We start from the raw sequence: 19,292 nt of genomic DNA on the forward strand, positions 1-19,292 counted from the left end.
CAGATCTTCGGCTGTGGCAAAACATCTCCAGTGGAATCTCCTTTCCATGCCAATAATGTTGGAAGCCATTATATTCATTTTTTTCTTGTCTGAGCATAAAACTTTCTCAAACCTTACACCAAGTTTGTGGCATGAAAGAAGGTAAGGCCTTTAAAGACAAATTTGTTGTTTGAGCCATCCTCTAGACGACGACATCCTTATGCCCGAGTATACCGGTACCGATATGAGCAGAACCACGCCCAGTAAAAGTAGGTCAAACACAGTGTTTTTTTTCTCAAAAACCTCAGAGGATGATGTTTTAATGTTGATGAAACAAGCTGTCAAATTTGTTTTTCACAAATACTTAAGGTTTTACAGCAATTTAAACACACAAGATGATGCTTAGGGGTCCTTCAGGAATATGTGAATCTACACATAGGATGCTACAGGAAACACATATGCTTTTTCCCCACCCTGTCTTTATTGGTATCAATGGAAAGTAGGGAATCCCACCTTTGCGGGACGTATTGCACGTCGTCGTATGACCTTTTCCGGTCATATGATAATTCCCGAGGTAATAAATCTGGGAGTAACTTTCGCTTAGCTTGTTATGTGTTTTTTCCGTGGATTTCGAACATTAGGTGTAAACAAACAATTTGGCAGCCTTGGAAACAAGCAGGGCGGTGACCTCGAAGTAGAAGATTCTTCGGACAGCAGCGAGGATTTTGAAGTGGATGAAGATGAGAAACGTCTTCGGGACCCAGTTCACTAGTAAGTTATAGTTTTACTTTTTATTTCTAGCAACTTTACATTACATGTCAGCTATTTCAACAATGATTTACCGTTTTTTACGTGTGTAACTACTGTTGTGTGGAGGGTCGGTATTTGTGTAACCGGTTGTACTGGCCCCCCAATCCCCCTGGGAATACCAGGTTTGTTTCTGGAACTGGTTTCTGGAATAGCTTGTTATATTGCTATTACATCATTGGCACTTTACCAATACTACTTTACTGTTACAGAATTACATTATTGCTTTTGTATGTTATTTTGTTATTTTTTGTGTACAGTAGGAAATAATTTATTATCTGTATTTTTACATCCAGGAGGCAGGACCATCTGGCACTGAAAGGAACCAGTCTGCTACTACTTTATCCTCTTCTTCAAAGGGAGAAGTCTATTCTGGAAACTATTAATGTTACAAAATAAACATGATGTGTCATTACAGTGTTACCATTGTGTTCCAAATTCTAACGTTGTAATAGAAATAAGTATCCTGTCTGTCATAGAGCAATTCTACAAAACATGCCCACACCTTCTGGGCGGGATGGCTTTATTGAAACTCTTTGGAAATAATGTAGCGACAAGTTTTACAGGAATGAGTGGAGGTGCTTCTTTCTGAAGACTTGAGTGAAAAATGTGTCAGAGGTTGAAGAACAAAGTAAATGAGGTATTTTTTTTCTAGGGGAACATGTCCATGCCTAATATCTTTCAAATAAATGATAAAAGAACTTTGATTTAACTCTTGAACTCTATCACTGAAGAGGAAAATCCACATATTATCTCTTTTTGCTGCAAGCTGTGATTGTGTTTCTGTTGACTGGACTTTATGAGGCTTTTATTTGCGAAAATCTGACACGGGGTAAGAACATTCAGAAACTGCTTGAGGCTCAGAACGACACTGGACTGAAATTTGAAAATCATCATTACTTCATGCCTGACCTTTCTTTGTACTTGCTCTCACAGACATGTTTGATTTTTCTTGATTTAGGTTAGCTAGGATTACCAAATTATGCTTATTTACCAAATGTCAGAATAATGACAGAGAAATCTTTTGGATACTTTCCATTTCTATGCCTTTAAATAATTAGGGAAGCCCAGATGATGATGTTATGGTTTCTACCCTTCTGTTTATTCATATTTGAGGTAAATGCAGACATACTTGTGGATTTATTTTAAGCCAAGACATAAAACCCACAGCCTCCTTGTGTGACTTAATTGGAAACTCAGCCAGACTTAGCAGAAGAGATGTGGAGCTAAACCTGGTTGTGGGGTTTCATTATCCACTGAGAGACGAGTCATCTGTCAACCAAAGCTGACTTTAAAAATGCACCCAGGTACAAAGACCTTAATCTTAAAAACATGACCTGTGGTCTGATGAATCTAAAATTTTATTGTTTGGCCATAACGACCATCATTAGGAAGTCAAAGGGAGAGGTATGGCGGTTGCAGCATCAGGCTGTGTGGATGTTTCTCCACAGGAGGAACTTGTACACTTCACAAAATAAATGGCATAAGGAAAGAACAATATGTAAATGCTGAAGACATAAGCCAGGAAGGTAAAACTTGGGCACAAATGGGTCTTCCTAATTGAGAACCTTTCAGTGTTTTGGAGTGTCCATCACATCGTCCAGAGTTAAAAAGGCAGCCTAGAAACCTCGTACTCGTCGTCTTCTGCTTATCCGGGACCGGGTCGCAGGGGCAGCAGACTCAACAGAGACGCCCAGACGTCCCTCTCTCCAGACACCTCCTCTAGTTCCTCCAGGGGGAGCCCAAGGCGTTCCCAGGCCAGCCGAGAGACATAGTCCCTCCAGCGTGTCCTGGGCCGTCCCCCGGGCCTCCTCCCGGTGGGCCGTGCCTGGAACACCTCCCGAGGAAGGCGTCCAGGAGGCATCCGGTATAGATGCCCGAGCCACCTCAACTGGCTCCTCTCGATGTGGAGGAGCAGCGGCTCTACTCCGAGCCCCTCCTGGATGGCCGAGATCCTCACCCTATCTCTAAGGGAGTGCCCGGCCACCCTACGGAGGAAGCTCATTTCAGCCGCTTGTATCCGAGATCTCGTTCTTTCGGTCATGACCCAAAGTTCATGGCCATAGGTGAGGGTAGGAACGTAGACCGACCAGTAAATTGAGAGCTTTGCTTTTCGGCTCAGCTCTCTCTTCACCACAACGGACCGGCACAGCGCCCCCATTACTGTGGCAGCCGCACCAATCCGTCTGTCGATCTCCCGCTCCATTCTTCCCTCATTTGTGAACAAGACCCTGAGATACTTAAACTCCTCCACTTGAGTCAGGAACTCCCCTCCAACCTGAAGAGGACAAACCACCCTTTTCCGGTCAAGTACCATGGCCTCGGACTTGGAGGAGCTGATCCTCATCCCAGCCGCTTCACACTCTGCTGCGAACCGCCACAGCGCATGCTGTAGGTCTTGGCTAGAGGGGGCCAGCAGGACCACGTCATCTGCAAAAAGAAGAGACGAAATCCACTGGTCCCCAAACCCGACCCCCTCCGGCCCTTGGCTCCGTCTAGAAATCCTGTCCATAAAAGTTATGAACAGGACCGGTGACAAAGGGCAGCCCTGCCGGAGTCCAACATGCACTGGGAACAGGTCCGACTTAGTGCCGGCAATGCGGACCAAACTCCTGCTCCGCTCGTACAGGGACCGGATGGCCCCTAGTAAAGGGCCCCCGATTCCATACTCCTGGAGCACCCCCCACAGGGCATCACGAGGGACACAGTCGAATGCCTTCTCCAGGTCCACAAAACACATGTGAACCGGTTGGGCAAACTCCCATGAACCCTCGAGCACCCTGTAGAGGGTATAGAGCTGGTCCAGTGTTCCACGGCCGGGACGAAAACCACACTGCTCCTCCTGAAGCCGAGGTTCGACTATCGGTCGGACTCTCCTCTTCAATACCCTGGCGTAGGCCTTACCAGGGAGGCTGAGGAGTGTGATCCCCCTGTAGTTGGAACACACCCTCCGGTCCCCCTTCTTATGAAGGGGGACCACCACCCCAGTCTGCCAGTCCAGAGGCACTGTCCCCGACCGCCACGCAATGTTGAAGAGACGTGTCAACCATGACAGCCCTACAACATCCAGAGACTTGAGGTACTCAGGGCGGATCTCATCCACCCCCGAAGCCTTGCCACCGCGGAGCTTTTTAACCACCTCGGTGACTTCAGCCTGGGTGATGAAAGAATCCAACACAGAGTCCCCAGCCTCTGTTTCCACCACGGAATGCGTGATGGCAGAATTGAGGAGATCCTCGAAGTACTCCTTCCACCGCCCGATAATGTCCTCAGTCGAGGTCAGCAGTCTCCCGCCCCCACTATAAACAGTGTTGGCGAAGCACTGCTTCCCCCTCCTGAGGCGACGGACGGTTTGCCAGAATCGCTTCGAGGCCAACCGGTAGTCCTTCTCCATGGCCTCACCAAACTCCTCCCAGGCCCGAGTTTTTGCCTCTGCCACAGCCCGGGCCGCAGCACGCTTGGCCTCACGGTACCCGTCAGCCGCCTCAGGAGTCCCACAAGCCAACCACAGCCGATAGGACTCCTTCTTCAGCTTAACAGCATCCCTTACTGCCGGTGTCCACCACCGGGTTCTGGGATTGCCGCCGCGACAGGCACCGCAAACCTTACGGCCACAGCTACGGGCAGCAGCATCGACAACAGATGCGGAGAACATGGTCCACTCGGACTCTATGTCTCCAACATCCCCCGGGATCTGGTCGAAGCTCTCCCGGAGGTGGGAGTTAACTACATCCCTGGCCGAGGGCTCTGCCAGGCGTTCCCAGCAGACCCTCACTATGCGCTTGGGCCTGCCAAGTCTGTCCGGCTTTCTCCTCCTCCAGCGGATCCAACTCACCACCAGGTGATGATCAGTGGACAGCTCAGCCCCTCTCTTCACCCGAGTGTCTAAAACATGCGGCCGAAGGTCTGATGATACGACAACAAAGTCGATCATCAACCTCCTGCCTAGGGTGTCCTGGTGCCAGCCTAGAAACCTGACTCAGTTAAAGTTGTCCTGTCAGGACGAATGGGCTAAAAATCCAGCAAACTGTTGTGAGAATTGAAATGTCAAGACAGTAGACAAAAAAAGAAAAACACTCCAAAAACTCTTCCTCGTTATCCTGTCATTTAGCACGTCTAATGTTGGTAATCCTAACTGAGCTAAAACAGGAAATGTTTCTTCTGATTTAAAGTCAGACAGTGAGAAAAAAAACTCATGTGTTTCCCCTGCTTAAAGCCATTGCTGTGATGCCGTGTGTGTGGATTACGAAGCTTCTCGTTCATCAAGACTTAGAAAAAAAGACCAGAAAAACTCAGGATACCGTTAAACATTGTTTTATTGGGTTCAGTGTCATCTCAAAGTTTACAATGGCATTCTAAAGACATACTAAGAGACGATTGGACAGAAATATGATTTTTTTTTTTGTTTGTTTGGCTTGTTTACCCAACATCAAAGAGAGCCAAATATCAGTCTCACTTATCTGTATGTTCCTGTCCAGTAGCGTTGGAAAAACCCTTAAACAAAAGAAAAGAAAAAGAACCGACAGGTGACAACACACATCGATGCAAAGATGGAGTATAAGGCCATTTGAAGGGGCACAAATCTGCTTTTTACATCAAATATAAATTAGTTTTAAAAAGCCATCAGTTCTGCTCTTTACTTAAATATGTCACTAAGCTAACTTACTATTCTAATCAATTTAAATAACAAGCATATTTATAGATGTATGTATAGGGTCGTGCCAGTGCTGTCACACTTCCTTCATATGTGCCTCCTTCAGAAACAGGTTGCCTGACAGAAACACCATGCGTCCGCACGCTCACACACACACATACACAGATATCTAAATTGGGGCCGAGACAGCAGAGAAAACTGTGAGCAGCTAAAAGGAGCACACACTAGAAAAATAGCTATATAAATATATTGTACTGGAATGTATGACAGCAGACCCTGGTTAATAGGATACTCGAGATACAAGCATTTCTAACATCAATATCGAGTCAATTGTTTTATTGATTTAGAGAGATATTTGATTCAGAGGTAACGATCAGGATTATGGAGAAATAAATCCATATGTGACGTGTGGATTAGGTGAAGATGTAGGAAAAACAGAGGAATGAGAAGATCTGAGATGTGGAAAGTAGATGATGAATTAAACCTAGATGGTTTTACTTGAATTCTTGAACTCGATCTATTTTACTGCGGTGCACAATGTATGAATTTAAGGTTCAGATGAGAAAACGGCACCGACACACAAGCGCACACAGACCTTAACTGAAAGCAGCATCTGGAAGGCGATCCAACTCTGAAGCAGCCTGAAGATTCTGGAACTGGAGATGGAGCACCATCTCAGTGCTCAACATAAAACCAAAACAGACTGCTAAAGTGAAAGTTTGCGAGTGAAAACTGACTGCATGCTCTAAATTAAAGATGGGGGGATGTTCAGAAAGAAAGCAGAGGTCTCCTCTCCCCCCTCACTGGTGTGTGTGAGGGAGGCAGCAGGTGGGCCAGCTGTGAGTGACACACGTGAGTAGCTGCAGTGACAGCCGTGGGACCCACGGAAGAAGAGGAGGAGGAGAGACGGCTGGAGATTTGACAGATCCTAGGTGTCAGGGGAGGACGGAGGAAGACAAGGGGGAGGATGGCGGACTGTGAAAACGATTCATGGATAACTTGGAGGTTTGGGTGTCTAGTTTCATGGTCCTGCAGCCGCTGACAAGTCATCTAACACATGAGACGAGACATCAAGTTAAACACGAAGGTTTGATGCAGAGCTGCCTTCAACGAGAACAGCTGCTTTTGTTAGTTTGCTACATAAATCTCCTGAAGGCTGTAAAACATCTACTGATATTAACATGAAGTAAGATGCTGATAAGTGTCAGGTCTGAGTAATGAGACAAAAACACAAGCAGCCGCTGAAAGGTCCGAGTAAAAACTGCACCAAATGATCAGGATAAGATTGCAGGACTTCATCTTCATCGCTGTGTTTTTTCTAAGCAGCTATGGACACAAACACTATCTCTGTCTGCACTGGAAATCCTCACATGTAAAAAGCTGAATCTGGTCACTGTTACAACCTCACACAAGCCATCACAATGAAGTGACTGTAAACAGACACGAATAAGGCTAAGAAGTATTTGTTCAAGTTCCTTTCACGAGTACAGCTCTTCTTGTAGAACCGGCTACAGATAGATGGTTGGCATTTAGGGTCAATGTCCAAGGCAATCCTTTAATTAGCCGCAACAAATAGACGAATATGAAGCATTCGTTTATAGTTACAGCACCAGTTAACGCTCTGGACCCCTACAGTATCTCACCATGTTAGTTAAGTCAGCCATGATTGGTTTAATCTGTTTCATGTAGTAAGCAAATGAATGATTGCTGAGGACTTAAATTAAACGTAGAATCTGTTAGAAATTGAACACAGCTGTTCAGACACTCTCCATCCAGTCTGACTGAGCCTGGGCCGTTTTCCACCGGTAATGTGCAGCACTGACTCAGGAAAGCCGAATTAAAAAAAGAATTCAGGTTTTTACTTGTAAAGAACGTCCATCACATTTAAACTAGAGGTGCGCCGATTTTTGGAGATCTTGATTGGCCGCTACTTTCATATGAAACCAATCTTATCTACTTGTCTAACCTATTGTGCAAGTTTTGTTTAGTTTTGAAATGTGAAAAATGAAAGACTAAAGGAACTGCAATGAGTATTACCTCATGCAGTTAAAACCAGTTTGTATTGTTTCATGGGTCGTGTTGTTTTTTAATAATGTTTCTCAATAAAATAAAATTGGAACTTTGAAGGTGTATTGTGACCTAATAACACCCGACAGTGTCAGTTATAAAAAAAAAATCTGTATCGGCCAAAATCGGCAGGTCAGGCCTTTTAAACATCAGTAATTGGCCGGAAAACTGCATTCAGTGCACCCCTACATAAAACCCCACTGAGGGTTTTATGTAGGGGTGCATAAATGAGGTATGTGATTGTAATGTGACAGAGTCTAAGAGTACTTTTGCGAGGTGCTGTAACCCGCTTCATGTTTACTTCATGGATACTTTTAAAATGTCTGTGTCTGAATGACTCACAGCGGTCCTCTCAAGCTTTAAAAAGAAGTTTTGTTGCTACAGTATTTTCTGCATCCTTCAGCTACCATGCAGCAAACATGGAGCAACGGTTGAACAGATCCGGTCAAGTTGTCAAACAAATTGCCGTGACAATCATGAGGTCAACATAAACGGCAAGATCCACCGATGCTTTTCCTTTAAACTGCATGTGGACAGATGATGTTAAGTGTTAGGGATCGGGAGAGCGGAGAGGAATTTGGAACTACCAAGGTGCTTTGCGGGGTTTCACTTTCCATATGGCACAGAGGGCAACAAAACAGGCTTCAGGACACTCCAACAACACACTGACTCTGGATGTGACATGTTTCAGTGTAACTGTACAACTAAAAGCAGTTTCAGCTGTTTTAGAGGAGCAGAATGGCAGACAATAATTTGTTAAAACTAATTCAAACATTCCAAAATAAAAACGAAAATAAGATCTTTAATAAATCTGGACAGCAAAAAAGATAGAAGGAAAAAAAGGAATGTGGAAATAAAAACAGAACTAATGGCTCAGTGAATGAAAACAACATGTCAGTCTTTGTAGAACCACAAAGTCGTAGCAAGACAGAAAAAGATGAACACAAGAATACTAAAACTTTCCTTTTGTCTTCCAGCAACATTTGAAGGTTTCTCAGTCTGCTGTAGGATACACAAGTAAACATCTTCAGCAGTTCTGATGAGACAAACAGAACCTTTAATCAACATCGAGCGTAGTGAACGGATGGTGGAGTTGACGGGATAAAGGAGTGGAGGCGGCTCACAGCCGTTTCTGGGCGAAGATCGAACCAGCTATAAAGGCGGTCACCACGCCCATCCCCAGCAGCACCCAGTTCTTGAAGTTCTCCTGAGACCTTCTGCTCTCAGCTGCTGCGTTGCCCCCAAAGATTTCAGCAAAGCGCTCCTGGAAGATGTGAAAAACATGAAAAAAGAGGAGAAAGAGAAGAGTTAACACCTGCAAACTGTCTACTATATGACAAACGCAGACAGTCCACAAAACAGATCACAACAGGTAGGTAGATTCCCTTTGTACGGATCTTCAGACCTCAAACACTCAGCTGGCTAACTGCATTACTCTCACAACCCACACACATTCACATGTGGAAATTTCAATCCACTGCAGCAACCCGGCAGGTAATCAAGCAGCAAGCCCCCCTCAAAATCTCCTGCAAGGACTATCTGGGCTGTGACAGCACGATCCCACTAATTAACAGGAAAAATCCCAGTCTCCTCCTACTGCCACCTTTCCGGCACCTCATTAGCTCTGCAGTGGATTCCTCCAGAACCGTAGCTGTTGCAGACATTCTTTTCCACAGTTGTCCTCCTTTTGCCAAGCCCACGCTGCTGCCCACTGAAAATTATTTCCTGGAAATGAATCAGCAAATGGCGCAGCTTGCATATTTGGCCACGAGAAGGCGCCAGCCAGTCTCTGATCTCACACAAACAGACCAACCTCACATCAGCTGACATGGACAAGGCCCAGTTGAGTCAGTTAGAGCTCCTTATGTTGTCCACACTTCCAAAGCAGAGACGCCTGACCTCGGTAAACATGATTTGTGAGGCTAATGGTCCCTCTTAGCACTGATTCAGGAACATTTCACTGCAACAACTGTGAAAGTGACTCAGGTGACTCATTGTTAGTCAGAGTGAACCCAACAGAAGGTCTTTAAGAGGGGGGTGGAGGAACATGAGGGTGTGTTTGTGACTGGAAACTAATAAAAACAACCAGATATTGAGTGCTAGGACTGAGAAATAAAACAAAAACACTGAAACAGTAAGCTTTTAGAACTCATCTGACTCTAGTATGTGGATTTACATGATTTCTACCTGTATAAAGAACAAAAGAAACTAAACTGAAAAAATGTAACGGGTTAAAATATATAAAAGCCTCTAAATGGAAAAGGACTGCAGTGAACAATGTTTCAGCTGACAGCAAGTTACTTAACTTTGAGATCATATTAAAATGTTATGCGATGGATGTTGTGCCATGATACTGAGTTGTTCCAGTTGGTTGGGAGTGTAAGTTAACATGTAGAGGGTTCAAATGAGCAGGCCAGACGGGAATCACTCGAAATGTTTCTTCCAACTGTTTTTTTTGCAGGTCTAATACCAATAACAAAACAAACCCCAACAAAACAGACCAAAAACCTCCCAAATTTCATGACTATTTAGTTTAATTTGTTTCTTTGAATCTGCTAAATGTTAGGGTCATAGGCTTTGAGATGTTATTTGGGATGATCTTGTAAGTATTTCCCTTTCTATTAAATTCAAGACTGCTTCCTCTATCAAAGACATTTCAGAATGTTTCCTCTTATGTATTGAAGGCCTTGAGAAAAAAAATGGATTTTAAAATCAGAATCAGCAGGTCAGACCTCAGAGAAAACTAGGAGCTGGTATCGAGCAGAAAAACCGTGGAATGGCCATTGGTGACTTTTAATTAGTGTATTTATCTCTTAATAACCGGAAAACCAACATGATCGGTGAGTCGGGCAAAAACTTAACGTCACTAATGTGGTAAACCAGAGATAAAGGACATCGTCTAAATATCAATCACTGCAAAAAAGCCCTTTATTTTTCTGAAATTCCAGTTATTATTGTTCGCATTATGAAAGCAGAAATAAACAACTTTTCATCCTCAACTTGTATTTTTCCATATTTGTCAAGACATTGTTGGAAACTTTCAAGAGGCCTAAAAAGTCAGTCAGTTGATCACCAGGATCTATTGAATCACTAGAGGTTACCCATCAACACATGCATTCTTCCATGATGGCCTGGCCATATTCCAAGAGGACAAAGCCAGGATTCATGAGTGGTCCAGGAACCATGAGATATCATATTAGTAATGGGCTGGGTACCAGAGAGTCTCCACTGGACTGAGTATTTGTACAATGATCAATAACAGGTCTTATTGAAATATGAAATAACTTTTTGAGAGAACATAACAATGTGACTATGTAAATGTATAAAAAACAGAAGCCGTGGCAAATAAATGTCCAAATCCAAGTTAAAAGGTTGCCAAATAAAACATTAGAGTACAAAGTTTATTCTTATTCCCCCATTGCACATCATCACACATTGCACAACCTTCAGAGAAAATTGGTACAAACTGGGAGAAAGAGGGCAGGGAGGACACATTTGACCATGTTTAAAGAGAGAAAATGGGGTAAAACTGGTGAACAGTGATGATCAGAAAAAAGAAAAAGCATGCAGGATAAAAAGCAACCTAACTGGCTTCTACTAAATATAACCAATCAAATAGAAGCCAAGTAATAAAGGTTCTTCCTTCAATTTTCATTTAAAAATGTTTATTCGGTCCTCCCCTTTGCCAAATTTGCTTAATCTCTTTATCTTTTAATTTCTCTGAGTGAGCTCCAGTCTTTCACGTACCATTGCCTGTTCTTACATTATGTACTAAAGATGATCCTCCATCTTCCATTTAAGAAACACAAATAATATGGGTATTGAGTGCTGCAAGATCTTGTGACAGAAACCAGCATCAAGATCTTTTAAACAGGTGTAGGCTTGTTTTTCACAGCTAAACAGTGAAATAAGAAGCCCGGTGACAGCAAACCAACCTACAGGTCCTTCTCAAAATATTAGCATATTGTGATTAAGTTCATTATTTTCCATAATGTCATGATGAAAATTTAACATTCATATATTTTAGATTCATTGCACACCAACTGAAATATTTCAGGTCTTTTATTGTCTTAATACGGATGATTTTGGCATACAGCTCATGAAAACCCTAAATTCCTATCTCACAAAATTAGCATATCATTAAAAGGGTCTCTAAACGAGCTATGAATCTAATCATCTGAATCAACGAGTTAACTCTAAACACCTGCAAAAGAGTCCTGAGGCCTTTAAAACTCCCAGCCTGGTTCATCACTCAAAACCCCAATCATGGGTAAGACTGCCGACCTGACTGCTGTCCAGAAGGCCACTATTGACACCCTCAAGCAAGAGGGTAAGACACAGAAAGAAATTTCTAAACAAATAGGCTGTTCCCAGAGTGCTGTATCAAGGCACCTCAGTGGGAAGTCTGTGGGAAGGAAAAAGTGTGGCAGAAAACGCTGCACAACGAGAAGAGGTGACCGGACCCTGAGGAAGATAGTGGAGAAGGGCCGATTCCAGACCTTGGGGGACCTGCGGAAGCAGTGGACTGAGTCTGGAGTAGAAACATCCAGAGCCACCGTGCACAGGCGTGTGCAGGAAATGGGCTACAGGTGCCGCATTCCCCAGGTCAAGCCACTTTTGAACCAGAAACAGCGGCAGAAGCGCCTGACCTGGGCTACAGAGAAGCAGCACTGGACTGTTGCTCAGTGGTCCAAAGTACTTTTTCCAGATACCCACAGTCAGTGATGGTCTGGGGTGCCGTGTCAGTTACTGGTGTTGGTCCACTGTGTTTTATCAAGGGCAGGGTCAATGCAGCTAGCTATCAGGAGATTTTGGAGCACTTCATGCTTCCATCTGCTGAAAAGCTTTATGGAGATGAAGATTTCATTTTTCAGCACAACCTGGCACCTGCTCACAGTGCCAAAACCACTGGTAAATGGTTTACTGACCATGGTATCACTGTGCTCAATTGGCCTGCCAACTCTCCTGACCTGAACCCCATAGAGAATCTGTGGGATATTGTGAAGAGAACGTTGAGAGACTCAAGACCCAACACTCTGGATGAGCTAAAGGCCGCTATCGAAGCATCCTGGGCCTCCAGAAGACCTCAGCAGTGCCACAGGCTGATTGCCTCCATGCCACGCCACATTGAAGCAGTCATTTCTGCCAAAGGATTCCCGACCAAGTATTGAGTGCATAACTGTACATGATTATTTGAAGGTTGACGTTTTTTGTATTAAAAACACTTTTCTTTTATTGGTCGGATGAAATATGCTAATTTTGTGAGATAGGAATTTTGGGTTTTCATGAGCTGTATGCCAAAATCATCCGTATTAAGACAATAAAAGACCTGAAATATTTCAGTTAGTGTGCAATGAATCTAAAATATATGAATGTTAAATTTTCATCATGACATTATGGAAAATAATTAACTTTATCACAATATGCTAATATTTTGAGAAGGACCTGTACAGTCACACAGGTTTAATGATAAAAAGAATAAGCCTGGTGTCATTCATAATAACCAGTTCTGACACTGACTGGTTTAAATTAAACGTTTTCTTCGTGGGCGGGGTCTTGTCTGGAGTGGGTATTAAATATAGATCCAATCAAGACTTTTCTGTCCCTGATCCAAATCCGAGTCAGATAAAGGCAAAACTATTGCTGATATGTCTCACTTTTTAGTACTTCATTAAAAATGCCATGTTCAATAAATCAAAATATTATTGAAAAGTTCAGTTATTTCAGTAACTTGGTTCACTGAATGAAACATTATATAAATGCTGCTGTGGATTGTAACTGAGGCCCTGTTTACACGACAACAAACCACTGAAAATGGGTTTTTTCCCCCACATTTCAGTTAACACATCCACATGTGACCGACAGTCTTCTGACTTCACGTTTTTAGTACGACTTGGCACTGTTGGAACCACATCCAACCTGGCACTGAAATAGAAACAGTTAGGCCTAACTGTTACTAATGCAAAACGCTAAAAAACGAGTAGAACCATGCCGAAGCACGCCGAATAGGGACTAGTGGAAAAGGGCCAAAAGACAACTGTTGTAAACTGTAATATTGTCCTGTTGAAAGGCCCAGTCATCACCTCTCACAGACGAAGATCCTCAGACAAAATGGAATGATCTCTGCAACATCAACACATAGGCAGCTGTGTTTGGATGCCTCTGCAAAACCTGAGGGTCCATTGTTCTATTGGAAACAAAAAGGTCCCAGATCATGACTGACCTCCTCTGTGCCGCACAGAATTCCCCTCTAGGGGATTCTCCTTGTCAGGCCAGTAACGTTGGAAGTCTCCAGGAGCATTCAGATTACTTTTTGTCTTTTTAGCTAAGAATGTAACTTTCTTCTATTTTTCAATGTCCCATTTTTGATGCTCCTTTGCAAAGTTTAATAAGTTTATGTTTTGAAAGGACAAATGGCCTTTGAAAGGGTTTTTATTCTTTAAACCATTCTCTCACAGATGCCGTCTGATAATTATGAGGCTGCAGTTAGTATCAGTAAGGGCCTTAATTTGGTTAAAGGATCTGTCTGCGTCTTAATGTTGACCCAAAACTCTCAGGATCCTTGAAGAAATAGAAAATGACTGCATCCAACACTGGCAGCAATGGGTCATTGCGAGAGGCCTTGTTTGTGATGCTCAACGATCCGGCCACATTCAGAGACAGAAAGCCTTCTTGCCAGTGCCATCAGGAGGTCACAGCAGTGTGAATGTCTGACAGAAAAGACATAAAGGCCAGATTTAGGTGCAAATTTGGACTTTTTGGGGCTATGGTCTTAAACGTTTGATGGGCAGCTTGTTTGAGTTTAAATGCAGTTTTCAGTAATTTGCCTACTTTCTTTGTTCTGTCCCCTGCTTCTTGTCTTCGGTTTCTTCTTTTTGCATTATGAGAGTCTGGGTGGGCCATTGGCTGCGTTAAAAAAAAAAGCTTTCTACAACAATAAAAAAACAAATTCATTTCAAGTTTTAATAGATCTTTATTACTCTTACACACTGCAACTATAAGCTCATGTAACTGTAATATCATACACATGGGACATGTTAAAGATGAAAGAATATTCCATTAAAATCCATTACGGTAAGTATAACAAGAATAGTTAATCACTGTGACCAACTACAGCATGACAAATATGAGATCACTCCGCATTGATCAAGAGTGTGCTGTGTGTATAAAGCCTCTCTCTGAATAATTCATTATAATGTATCGGCAGAAAACTACAGTAAATTGTATTATAGTGGTATGTCAGCGTCTTACACACAAGAAGCAGGTGTGATGCAATCAGTGCAGTTCAAACCAAGACGAGAGTCACTGTATTTAAATGTGAGAACAGAGAGAACATCTGACTGATCCCCATGCTTGGGCTGATGTTTTTAAAAGATAACTCTAGAGAATGATGTAATATCGAGCCAATCCTGTCCTCCCATACTAACGTAAATCTTAAATTAAAGAGGTTTAATGAAAACAGGATCAATAAAGAGATGCAGCTGTGAGTCTGACTTGTAAGGGGGAGTGGAGGGGCTCTCAGGAACCACTTTTTTCTGGAACGGACGACGCCAGGAGCAGAAAACACGATGAAGAGGAAGTCATTTCTAGAGCGCCTCACCTGTGTGAGAACAGATCTTTGAGGTCTAGTTCTTTACATGCTATTCACTGCAGTCATAAAAGTGCTTGAACAACTGCGCTGTAATACTTAAAAAGAAAATCAGCTCGCCTCCATGTTCTCTGGAAACACTGGATCTTCCAAGTTGTGGAAACACCAACGATGGGAGAACAGGGAGTAACATGCTCTGAAGGGGAGGCGTTGTAATGTTGTCAAAGTTCTGAGGAAACCAATCTTAACTTTCGCAGCTATCAGAACCCAGGGCGTGAGTGTGCTGCTCTGCGATAAGAGGCTTCAGTGATGACTTAAGTCTGTGGCATGACATCACCAACGTATCGTAAGAAAGCCACAGCTCCAAATGGTTGTTATCACAACTGTAACACACAAAACATCATATATTCCCTGCAGCACAGAGCACCTTGCTAAAGGATTCACACTCATTGAACTTTAATGTTTTTCTACTGAGATTTTATGTAACAGACCAGGATAAGGTAGAGCATGATGGTGAAGTAGAAGGAAAATCATACATGGTTGTTTAAAAAGATTTTTACAAATAAAAATCAGAAGAGCAATGATTGTATTTGTACTCATCCCACTGGGTTCAATACTCTGCAGAACCAGCTGCTTAAAAAAAAAAAAAAGAGAGATGGACTAAATTTGTTTTCCTATTCCTCCAATCAAATAGCTCAAACCCATACAGTTTGGGTAGATAGTGACTATGAACGATCACGTTTAAGTCTCGCTACAGATTTTCAACTTGATTTAAGTCTCCACTTCCTATAGGTCGTTCTACCACATGAATAAGCTTTGATCTAAACCATTTAACTGCAGCTCTGGCTGCATGGTTAGGGTTGTTGTCCTGAAGGTAAATTTCCACCCTAGTCTTTTGCAGCTTTTAACAAGTATTCTTTCAGTATTGTTCTGTATTTAGCCCCAGCCATCTGATAAGCTTCACTGACCCTCCCTGAGAGAAGCATCCCCATGGCATGATGCTGCCACTACCAACTGCAAAGTGACCTTCTTAGGGCATTTTTTCAGCAATTGCTGTCTTCTTGCCACCCTTCCACAACAGTCAGTTGTTAGTTGAGGGGGACGGCCATGTGTTGGTAGGTTTAAAGGGTATGGATTGAACAGCGCTCCAAGATATGTTCAACCTGACGTTCTTCATGATGCTGTTTGTTCACTAATGTTGTCCAACAATTATGTGAAACCTTCATAGAACAACTGGATTTCTACTGAAATGAAATTACATTCAAGTGGGCTTCTTTAATTAGGTGACCTCTGTAGGCACTGTGCTGCCTTGGGATTTCATTACGGGTATCAGGGTTAAGGGGGATAAATATGACACCTTTCTAAGTTTTATTAGTCGAAAAAATTAAAAACTATGTATCATTTTTTCTTCCACTTCAAAATTATGGTCTCCTTTGTGTTGGCTGGCAGGACCGATGGGACTAAGGGGTGCATTGAGATGTGGACGTAGACTATTTAGAATCGATTAACAAACACTGATTATATAATACTGATTTCTAACCTCACTTTAAGAAATGTAAGATTCTATTTGATAATCATGACAAATTTGTTGTTCGAAACAAAAAAAATAAAAAACTATCATCAAAAGTTTTAAGAAATGCTTTTTCTGGTTTGCCTCAGCTTTGAACCCTCTAAAGATTCACAAGTTTTTAATGGTGTGACATAATGAAGACTATGTATTCTCTACTTACACACTCTTCTTTCAGTAGTATCAGCTAACAAAAACAATTGTGCAATAAAACCGGTCAGGTCCTGTCAGGAGACTTTGGAGAAAACACGCTCATCTAGACTGGTCAGTAGAAAAGAGCATGATGCAATTCAACACACCAAGAAAGTTCAAGAATGCTTATCAGAGTTAACAATGAAGCCTTGTCTTTTAGCTTTTACCTGACTTTAAACCCGTTCCGCTAAAACACTCAATTAAACCCACAGAACTCCTCCTCTTCATTTCCTTCCAGCTTTTAGTGACTTCAAAGCTGAAAGCTAACCTTTCGATTCGACTAAAAACCAAAAAGAAGCTGACCATGTTGAACAGTAGCTCTATTCATGCATGGTTTCATTTTATGTAAACACACACAGAAACACACTTCTGCTGTAAAATATTACCACAGTCTCAGTGAGCAAACACTTGAGGAGCTTTTCTTCCACGTCAATGTCGAGTGCATAACCCAGTCGATACCTACGATCTGAGGAATTTCGTAATATGTAATGGATCTTAACAGAGTGGCGGTTTTTAGGCTTCACTGACAGCCTGCGCTGATGAGGCTGGAATTTGTCCTTTAATGTCTCTCATTTCTGATCTCTTACTCAATGAAACCATTTGTCCCTGCAGAGCAAACGCATGACCCACTCTACCAAAGCCTTGGTAATGAGTGTGAGGAATCAAAGGACTCTTTACTCTGTGCATGGGAGGAAGCTTTCAGAGTAAAGTAAATATTTGGCTTCCACCTCACCCGAATGCTGAGCAGGCCCGGATGATGCGGAAGAACACTTCCAGACAGGGCAATACTTCTGTCTATGACTTATGGTGACAACATGGACAGGTCTACAGAAGTTTCTATTATCATGTGAAACATAAAGATGGGTATAATGTATCTGAACACCTAGCTTTTAATAACTATAGTAAAGTTTGAGCTAGTGGATATAGCCACAAGAAGTTAATTAACAACGCCCAAGTATGCGCCACACAATTAAAAATGGCTCTATCTGATCTGAGGAGTCAAAGAAAGAAGGAGTCTCTCCCTTTCTGTCAAACCTTCCAGAACAATGGGAAGAATGTAGGTGTAGCACGTGATATGCCCTTGTTAAACATCCTGAAAGGAAGAAGCCTGGACATGTTACAAATCAGTGTTAAGGGATTTCTTGTGAAACAAAGTTTACCAACTACATGGTGTAGAGATGCTTTGGAAAGTTAACTGAAAACAGCATTAAATATTCAACATTATAGGTGTCTGCCTGTTTAATGACACATCGTCACTCATAGTTAATGTTCAGAGATCCTGCTTTAGTTTGATTCTCAACTAAAATGAGTACAACAAATTTAAAAATAAAATGTGTTATCAGTATTTTAGACATTTAGGTAACTGACTCCAAAAACAAATACAATCATAGCATGCTGCTAATAATTAATTAAGTACAAAAACGGACATATGCCAACCTCGGCTTCAAACGGCATTCCTCGGGGATCATTTCTCAGACTTCTTTTATTTTCAGCATTTTTATAATACTATCATTTCTGATAATAATTAGTTTTTAAAACTAAAAACAACTCTACAAACAAAAATATCTGTTCTTACCCTGCAATCATCTGCTTCATATCAGCAGGGTATCGGAGGAGTGCCCTTTCCATTTATATACTGAGGACCATTTCATGAAACGAAAAAGTTAAGATCATTCTGGTTCACTCATTTTTCAAGCTTTCAGCACATAATTACATTACGGAATTACAATCCGATTTATATTCATTTACATCATCCTTAATGTTCCGTGGCTCCCCTTCACATCTTCATATCCCTTTTCATTTTCTACAACATTCCCTCAAAACATTTGTCGGCTGGACGGATTTGGATGCTTAGGAGTACGGTTGATTGGTTAGAAGAGGTATTATTAGACCTGGGCATCCAGGCCTGCAAACCAATGGCAACAAGATCATGCTCTGGTTTATTTCTATTTTATTTCCAACATGCTTTGTCCATAGACAGCATAAAAAAGAACATTATCCTGATATTTGCTAGCATTGAGCGGTTCCTTGTTTGCACTATTGATACCAAGCTAGTGAGTTATAAACTAAATGCCTAATTCTCCACAGCGGCCTTGAACACACATTCAGCTTGGCAGAACAGTCCATTTCTATTAGACTTGTATTAGAGCTGGACAGTATAACAATTTAAAATCAACAATGCAATATCAAAGCGTGCAATCACAAAGGACTGCTAGGATGTAATATCTGGAGGAATTTTAATTTCAATGTCCTGCATGCACATTCTGCACATCCATAACACTTTTGGCCTGTTGGATAGACTTTGACTGCATGTAATTTTTTTCATGGCAGAGATGGTGAAGCTCACAAAGGGTACCAGGGACCTGGGATGACAAAAAAGTAGGAAAAGAGTCTAGTGAGCTAACAATAGTCAATTTGGCATTATGGTACAATGCAGT

General features: G+C 42.2%; 1 protein-coding gene across 5 annotated transcripts in view; it reads right to left on the minus strand.

The window, feature by feature from the left end:
- Window positions 1-19,292, minus strand: part of bcl2l1 (BCL2 like 1) — an 81,541-nt gene that overhangs the window by 37,930 nt on the left and 24,319 nt on the right. The window contains exons 3-4 of one of the 5 annotated variants that reach the window (XM_047366969.1): window positions 14,339-14,413; window positions 13,922-14,217 (exon numbers count right to left, since the gene is read on the minus strand). The exons of 1 other annotated variant lie outside the window; for it this stretch is intronic. In XM_047366969.1, the coding sequence (XP_047222925.1) occupies window positions 14,200-14,217; window positions 14,339-14,413 (93 nt within the window). In that variant the 3' untranslated portion in view covers window positions 13,922-14,199. Of the gene's footprint in view, window positions 1-8,541; window positions 8,772-13,921; window positions 14,218-14,338; window positions 14,414-14,777; window positions 15,108-19,067; window positions 19,218-19,292 lie in introns of those variants that run through there. 3 more of the 5 variants (XM_047366947.1, XM_047366937.1, XM_047366953.1) reach the window with 3 other exon arrangements.

The sequence above is a fragment of the Girardinichthys multiradiatus genome, chromosome 1 (genome assembly GCF_021462225.1).
Source record: "Girardinichthys multiradiatus isolate DD_20200921_A chromosome 1, DD_fGirMul_XY1, whole genome shotgun sequence".
Classification (NCBI taxonomy): domain Eukaryota; kingdom Metazoa; phylum Chordata; class Actinopteri; order Cyprinodontiformes; family Goodeidae; genus Girardinichthys; species Girardinichthys multiradiatus.